The 9,068-nt window shown below is 37.9% G+C and overlaps 1 protein-coding gene across 1 annotated transcript; it reads left to right on the forward strand.

Annotated features, from left to right (window-relative positions):
• Positions 1-5,047: 5,047 nt before the first annotated feature.
• Positions 5,048-6,846, forward strand: LOC122025074 (sphinganine C4-monooxygenase 2-like). The gene is made up of 2 exons (XM_042583832.1): positions 5,048-5,273; positions 6,212-6,846. The coding sequence occupies exons 1-2, from the start codon at positions 5,049-5,051 to the stop codon at positions 6,752-6,754; spliced, it is 768 nt and encodes a 255-aa protein (XP_042439766.1). The 5' UTR covers position 5,048; the 3' UTR covers positions 6,755-6,846.
• The last annotated feature ends 2,222 nt before the right edge of the window (positions 6,847-9,068 follow it).

The raw sequence follows: 9,068 nt of genomic DNA on the forward strand, positions 1-9,068 counted from the left end.
GTTAGAAGATGAAGAGCAAAAACTAAAAAACTATAACACTCAAAATGGGAGGAAACTATTTCTTCATATTTTCTTCATGTCTAAATTGTTAAATCTATAGGGTATTTATAGTGTATACCCAAGATGTATCTACATAAATACATGAACCAATATTAAATGATATACATGCATCATCCAAAGGGTCATTCATGAATCCTCCAAAAGACCTCTAATATTCATGCACACAATATTAAATACTTAATTAATCTAGTTTATATTTTTCAACATCCCCTCTTAAACTAGATTTATTACTCCAAGTAAAAAACGTAGCTTCTTGAAATCATCAAATTTCAACGGTTTCGTGAAGATATCGGCAACTTGATCTTGTGACTTCACGTATTCAAGCTTCACTTCTTCCTTCGATATACAATCTCGAATAAAATGATACCTTGTATCAATATGCTTGCTTCTTTCATGAAACACCAGATTCTTGGCCAATGCAATTGCAGATTTATTATCAACATAAATCTTCGTTGGATCTTCTTGTGACAGATTCAATTCTTTCAACAAACTCCTTAGCCAAATAGCATGGCAAACACAAGAAGTAGCAGCTACATACTCCGCCTCACAAGTAGAAAGAGTCACAATAGGTTGCTTCTTAGAATTCCAAGTAAAAGCTGAATTTCCTTAAAGAAAACAAACCCAGTAGTACTTTTTCGACTATCAATATCACCGGCCCAATCACTATCACAATAGCCAACAAGCATAAAGTTGTCCGAGAAAGCATACAAGATACCATAATTAATTGTACCTTTGATGTAGCGAAGAATTCTTTTGGCAATTTTCAAATGTGAAGTAGTAGGAGCTTCCATGTAACGACTCACAAGTCCAACGCCAAAAAGAATATCCGGTCTAGTACAGGTTAAATACCTCAAGCTTCCAACAAGACTCTTGAATAAAGTTGGATCAACTTTTTCACCATCTTGATTCTTGTGTGGCTTGATTCCACACTCCACGGGTGTCCCAACCGGCTTACAAGTATTCATATCAAATTTCTTGAGAATTTCTTTAGCATATCTTTCTTGAGAAATAAATATGTCATCATCTCGTTGCTTCACTTCAATCCCAAGATAGTAGGACATTATGCCAATATCCGTCATCTCAAACTCCTTTGTCATAGCTCTCTTGAAATCTTCAAACATCTTTGGATTGTTCCCTGTAAAAATTAAGTCATCCACATACAAGCAAACAAATAACATATCACCATTTTTATCATTCCTTGCATAGAGAGCATGTTCATGTGGACACTTGATAAAACCATTTGCTTGAAAATATTTATCAATTCTGCTATTCCAAGCACGAGGGGCCTGCTTCAACCCATAGAGAGCCTTCTTCAATTTTAGCACTTTATTTTCTTCATTAGGCACTACATAACCCAAAGGTTGATCAATATAGACTTCTTTCTCCAAGTCTCCATTCAAAAATGCGGATTTTACATCCATTTGATGGATTCTCCAACAGTTTTGAGCTGCAATAGAAATGATCAACCGAATTGTTTCAAGACGAGCAACAGGTGCAAATACCTCATCATAGTCAATTCCGGCCTTTTGCTTGTACCCCTTGGCAACCAATCTTGCTTTGTATTTTTCAACCTCGCCTTTCGCATTTCTCTTTATTTTGTACACCCACTTCACACCAATTGTGTTCTTTCCATTCGGTAATGATACTAGCTCCCATGTATCATTCTTTGTAATTGCCTTGATTTCTTCATTCATGGCATTTCTCCATTTTTTATCATGAGCGGCATCATCATAACTTATAGGCTCAGTTTCTGCTAGTAAGCAAAATTGAGTAAAATCACCAACATTTACCTCTTCAGTGGCATCATAAATGTCACTCAAACTTCTGAATCTTTGAGGCCCTTCACTTGAGCTTGCTTCATTTATTTGTGAATCTTGTGGCGGTGGTGTTGGTGGTGGAGTATTAGGTGGTGCCATGCCTTCTTCCCCCTCATCATCGTCAAGGAAAGAACTATATCCCCTCTCCTTCTTTGTAGTACTCCACTCCCAAACACCTGCTTCATCGAACTCCACATCTCTGCTTATGACAATCTTCCCATTGATTGGATTATACAACTTGTACCCTTTAGAGCTTTGATCATAGCCGATGAAGAGATACTTTGTACTTTTATCATCAAGCTTTGTTCTTTTTTCATCATGAACATGTGTGTAGGCAATGCTTCCAAAAACCCTCAAGTGTGAAACACTTGGCTTATATCCACTCCAAGCTTCTTGAGGTGTCATACCATGAACACTTTTAGTGTGACACCGATTCATCAAGTATACTGCACAAGAGACAGCTTCGGCCCAATATTTATTTGGCATATTCTTACTCTTTAACATACTCCTTACCATGTTGAGAATAGTTCGGTTCTTCCTCTCTGCTATTCCATTTTGTTGTGGTGAGTATGGAGTCGTCATGAGACGATGGATGTCATTTTCTTCACAAAAAACCTTGAATTCATTAGATGTGAATTCTCTACCTCTATCGGACCGAAGAGCTTTGATTTGATAGCCACTTTGTTTCTCCACCATTAATTTGAACCTTTTGAAGGTTCCAAACACTTCCGATTTTGCCTTCAAAAAATACACCCAAGTTTTCCGAGAATAGTCATCAATGAAAAGCACAAAGTAATTATTCTCACCAAGTGATGATGGTTTGATTGGTCCGCACACATCCGAGTGTATCAACTCCAATGGATGTTGAGCCCTTGTTAAAGACTCCTTAGGAAAACTTTTCCTCGCTTGCTTGCCAAAAAGACATCCTTCACAAAGTTGATTAGGATGGTTTATGGAAGGCAATCCTTTCACCATTCTTCATCTGCTCATCATTGTTAGCCCATCGAAGTTCAAATGCCCAAATCTCATGTGCCATAGCCAAGATGAATCTTTGAAACAAGATTTCAAACACATAGGAATATCACTTTGAATATTTAGCAAAAACATTCGGTTCTTTGTCATGGGCACCTTAGCAAGCAATCTTCCACTTTCATCTTTCAATGTCAAGTATTTATCTTTTAGGTGAATATCATAATTCTTTTCCAATAATTGGCCCAAACTCAAAATGTTACTTTTCATAGCCGGCACATAAAACACATTGGAAATTAATTGATGACTTCCATCTTTTGAACGAATCAAAATCGTACCTTTTCCTTTCACTTGAACTTTCGAAGAGTCACCAAATGTTATATCTCCATTGGTTGATTCATCAAGTTCCACGAACAAATTTCTCCTTCCGCAAATGTGGTTACTTGCACCGGAATCAAGATACCATGTGCTCTCATTCTCATCTTGATCATTTTTGCAAGCTAGAAGCAAAGTAGGACCTAAATCTTCTTTTGCATCATTGCACTCCGCAAAATTATTTGTCTCCTCCATATTATTTCTACATTCCCAAGAATAGTGGCCAAGACGATGACAAGTAAAACACTCAACTTCAGATTTGTCATACCTCATTTGATGGCCTCCACGACTTCTACCTCTTCCACGACTTCTTCTTTGATTGAAGTTTTGACTCCTCTCATTATTATATGAGGTGTTTTTGTCACCTCGTCCACCTCTTCCATGACCACGACCTCGACCTTGGCCTTGCCCTCGAGATCCTCCACGTCCGCGGCCTCTTTGGGATGTGCCTTGGAATGTGTCCTTCAATGATAGCTTTGCTTTCAAAGCTTGTTCAACCGATTCTTGAACCGGTTTTATCAATCTTTCTTCATGTGCTTGTAAAGATCCGGCAAGTTCATCAACGGTCATGGTGTCTAGATCTTTAGACTCTTCGATGGCAACCACGATATAATTAAATTTTGGATCCAAAGATCTCAAAATTTTTCCAACAATTCGATCATCTTTCATATCATCTCCATATCTTTTCAATTGATTAGTGACAGCCAATACTCTTGAAAAATAATCTGAAATGGATTCGGAATCCTTCATGCGTAGAGATTCAAACTCTCCTCTCAATGTTTGGAGACGTACCTTCTTCACTTTATCAACACCTTTAAATGAAGCTTGAAGAGTTTCCCATGCTTGCTTGGAAGTAGTTGCCGCAGCAACTTTCTCGAACATCTTTTCATCCAAACTTTGATGGATGAGGGTGAGCGCCTTTTGGTCCTTCTTCTTGGCGGATGCCACATTTTCATCAACGCCATTCTCCACAGGATCCCAAGCTTCATATGATCCAAGCAAAGCCTTCATTCTTATGCACCAATTATCATAATTTTCCTTGGTGAGAGATGGAACAACAAATGGGGTTCCATTCGACATCTTCTTCAAGCTTTGTCTCCAAACACAAATGGTGGCTCTGATACCACTTTGTTAGAAGATGAAGAGCAAAAACTAAAAAACTATAACACTCAAAATGGGAGGAAACTATTTCTTCATATTTTCTTCATGTCTAAATTGTTAAATCTATAGGGTATTTATAGTGTATACCCAAGATGTATCTACATAAATACATGAACCAATATTAAATGATATACATGTATCATCCAAAGGGTCATTCATGAATCCTCCAAAAGACCTCTAATATTCATGCACACAATATTAAATACTTAATTAATCTAGTTTATATTTTTCAACAGTGTGCATACCTCCTTCAAATTAGTCAGGTGAAGTCCAAAAACTTAGATTATTAAAAATAAAATAAAATCAAAATATATCCGTGAGAAATTTGTTCCTTTTTTATTCAAGGAAAAAGGAAACACACTAAAAAAACACTGAAAAGCTTCACTCTATTTTCTCTAACAGATTATATATAACATTAAAAATAGATGCCATTCAACTAAATAGTCTGCCTAACCAAGACAAAATTCCTGGTCTGAGCCATCAATGTAAATTAAATAACTAAAACTTAACAAAACAAAATCTAATAATTAATTAATTGAATGTAATTAATTAAAAATCTTAACCTGAATCATCAAACGTCTTATCTACGCCAAACAAGACTACATTTCAACTATTAATAAGACGCTTAATCGAAGAAGAAGCATTCATCATCTAATCGATTTTTCCATGGCATTTGCAGTGGCATCTGATGAGGTTTTAGGCACATTTGTGCCTGTTGCTGTGTATTGGATCTACTCAGGAATCTATGCGTTGCTCGGCGACTTGGACGAGTACAGATTGCACAACAAGGCTGAAGAGGACACCAAGAATGTCGTCTCTAAGTCCACCGTCGTCAAAGGCGTTCTTGTTCAACAGGCTTTTCAGATTGCGGTTTCCCTTTCTTTGTTCTCCGTATGTGAACTACTCCTATCTTGAAATCTGCTTGCGTCACTATTCGCATCGATCGTCATCAAGTCGAGTTTGTCCTCTATATCTATGGCAAATTACCAAATTGAGTACCTAAATTTCGAAACATTCCAATGAGAGTATCATAGTTTAGTATTTACCCAATAGCATATATATCCTTTCCTAAAATACCTCTTCCATTAAAAATATTTTTTTTAAAAAAAAGACTATAAATTGCCACCTCTAGGCTCAAAATTGTGACCTAAGTCGATTGCAGTCGGGCCAGAGTAGGCCGTAAGGCCAAGCCGATCGTGGGTAAGGCAGCGATCAACCTAACTGCATGACCTCTGGCCTGGCCGCACACCCTGGCCCTGGTTGTGAATTCTTACAACGCGACTGCTGGTCTGGTCACGTGGTCGCCCTAGCCAGGATTTTGTAGCTAGAGGTCCTGGTCGGTCATTGCGGCTAGGTTGGTCGTGCAAACTCTGGACTTGCTGCAGGGCCGGCTTTGGCCATAGAATCATGGCTAGATCAGTCAAGGCCAGAGTTGGAAAAGTTTGATGTAGATCTTTGTGGCTAATAATGTAGTCTTCTGCTTGGTGTAGATAATGATTAGAAAATTTTATCCCACATTTCTAATAATGCTGCCAACCTCGCCATGTGATCTTCTGCTTGGTCACGTGGCCGACTTAGTCCCGATTTTGTGGCTAGAGCTGGCAATCAACCATGGTGTTTGAAAAGTTTTTTTATATTATTTTTAATGGGAGAAGTATTTTGAAAAAGAGGTAGATCTTTGATAAATACCAAACTATGATATGCTCTTTGGAAATTTTGAAAATTTAGATATGCGATTTGGTCATTTGCCATATCTCAGCTATACGGCAGATGACACTCAATCGCTTCTCATTATCTTGCTACAAGGGTTGATCTGTATGTACTCGCAGGTTGTTAGCGACGATAACGGAACAAAGGTGCAACCCAGCTTACTCACGCTCGCCATCCAGTTCATGGCTGCCATGTTTGTGCTCGATACATGGCAGTATTTCATTCACAGGTACATGCACATCAATAAGTCATTGTACAAGCACATTCACTCCAAGCACCACACCCTCGTTGTGCCCTACGCCTATGGTGCACTGTACAACCACCCTCTAGAGGGTCTTCTCCTAGACACTCTTGGTGGAGCTCTATCGTTTGTTGTCTCGGGGATGACTCCTCGCACTGGCATTTTCTTCTTTTGCTTTGCGACTATTAAGACTGTCGACGACCATTGTGGCTTGTGGCTGCCTGGGAACCTATTACACATGTTCTTTAGCAACAACAGTGCATATCATGATGTGCATCATCAGCTCTATGGCACCAAATTCAATTTCTCGCAACCATTCTTCGTTACGTGGGATAAAATTTTAGGAACTTACATGCCCTACTCGCTTGAGAAGAGGAAAGAAGGTGGATTTGAAGTTCGACCTATCAAAGTCAAGAGCTAAGCGAAGTGATTATTAATCAGTCTTCATTTGTTTTGAATTATGGTGTGGGATGATTCAAAGTTATGTAGAATGATACCTCCTTGATCTTAATATTGTCGAGTTATTAGTTATCTGTCAAATTGATGATGCTGTGATCGGTACTCTTTAGTCAGTTGGTTATGTTATAACACACAATAGGATCTAGAAAACTAATTACTCTTTGCTAAGCATGCAAAGGAGATTATATTTAGCATAGATTACATGCAATTTATAAGTTTAAACAAAACAAAAGTTTTACAAGTACGTAACAATATAGCTAAGTAAAATAGAATTTATTTTAATACCTACATACTTTAAGATACTTATAAATTACACGTCTAGCAGGAATGCACATCTACAGCCGGACGGACCAATTAACTCATTAAATGTTAATGTATTTGGGTGCCCATAGTCTCCTTCCCTCATCTTCAATGTTCAAACTTGTCAAACTCATTGACTTTTGGACAACAAATTTATTTGTAAATTTTTTTATGCATTAAAAGTTGGCACAAACCCAGAATTGAAGGTTGTTGGTGCAATTGGTCCATATCCATGTTGACCAACCTGGTCAAGTTTGAGTATTGTTTAAGATTCTGACGTTTGAACAATAAAGTTAAATAATAAGTTTAATGATTACAGAAGAGGTGCCAATCAGGTTACTTAGACATTGAAAGATGTTCAAATCACTAAAAAAAAATATATATATATATACTTTTGTAATGAATTTTGTGATAAATTTAAAAAAAAAATTGTTACAAAAAAATTTTATGATGAAATCTGCGATGAAAAATTGTCGTCATAGAAATATTGTCCCCAAATTTTGGGGTGAAAATAAGATATTCGTCGTAGATTTTACGATGAATTTTATTTTTATCATAAAATTAGTTAAAAATTTGGAAAAAAATCATCATAAAATTTAGAAATGTAGATCTAAGATGCTTTTTTTCATCACATATTTTCCAATGAATTTTCAAATTCATTGTCGATTTTTACAATGAACCCCTAAATTCATCATTAATTTTTTTTTATGAACCCCAATATTCGTTGTGAAATATGAGACGAATCCCAAAAATTATCACAGAATCTATGATGTATAACAAAATTCATCATAGAAAACTATGATGAATCTAAAAATTCATCCTAGAAATCTACAATGAATCATAAAATTCAATGCAGAAATTTGTGATGGATTTGGAAATTCAACGTAGAAACCTGTAATGAATCTTAAAATTTATTGTGGAATCTATGACAAATTTTTGAATTCGTCACATAAATTGACGACAAATTTAGGAATTTGTTGCAGAATCTACGACAAATTTCTAAATTCATCGCAAAAAATTTGCGACGAATCAATATATTCGTCATATATTTCATCGTAGTTTTTTACAATATGTTACGATAGGTTTGTGATGAAAATTTTTCATCGCTGATACTGTGCATGATTGTGGGGTCAGTAAGATGATGTGGTTAGGAGTCAAGACCACAGGATGGTCAGGAGTCAAGCTTACGTGGAGGTCAGAAGTCCAGCCCCCGTGGAAGTCAGAAGTCAAGCTTACGTGGAGGTCAGAAGTCCAGCCCCTGTGGAGGTCAGAAGTCAAGCGTGCGTGACCATGGTCAAAGTCTCAGCTGACGGGGCAGTCCAAGGAGAGGATTGTAAGTTGGCCCAGATCCAGCCTAGATAGCAATCAAGAGCTGGGCTCACAGGCCAGTTATAGTGGAGAACTGGGCTCACAGACCTGGCATACAAGTCGGGACGTACAAGCCATGGATAACTAACGACAGAAGTAGGTCGGAATACAGACCTGGTGTACAGGTCGGGACGTACAAGCCATGGATAACTAACGACAGAAGCAGGTCGGAATACATACCTGGTGTACAGGTCGGGACGTACAAACCATGGACAACTGATTATCGTCATGCCTGTGTAGTGCCACATATGTTCAGGATCCTTGACTCTTAACTCATGCAGATATAGTGGAAGATCTCGAAATGCATGGATAACTCAACGACATACTTCATGGATAACTCCCGAGCTATGTATGCTCTGGACGATATGTGTTAGGACCGAAATGTAGCTAGAGGGGGGGGGTGAATAGCTCGGCGCGATCTCGTGCTCGTCGTTGCTTGCTTCTGGTGATGAAATGTAGCGGAAAATACAAAGAACAAACATACAACGCTAACACTACAGATTTACTTGGTATCCACCTCAAGGAGAGGTGACTAGTCCAAGGATCCACACACTCACGCACCCTCCACTATGAAAACATTTCTTCTCGGTAACTACCGAAGGCGGAGA

The sequence above is a fragment of the Zingiber officinale genome, chromosome 9B, assembly GCF_018446385.1.
Source record: "Zingiber officinale cultivar Zhangliang chromosome 9B, Zo_v1.1, whole genome shotgun sequence".
NCBI classification, from domain to species: Eukaryota; Viridiplantae; Streptophyta; class Magnoliopsida; order Zingiberales; family Zingiberaceae; genus Zingiber; species Zingiber officinale.

Bases quoted from the DNA above. Each gene is read 5' to 3' on its own strand.
- LOC122025074 (XM_042583832.1), top strand. From the start codon at position 5,049: ATGGCATTTGCAGTGGCATCTGATGAGGTTTTAGGCACATTTGTGCCT. The intron at 5,274-6,211 runs GTATGTGAACTA...ATGTACTCGCAG, and splicing joins TTTCCCTTTCTTTGTTCTCC to GTTGTTAGCGACGATAACGG.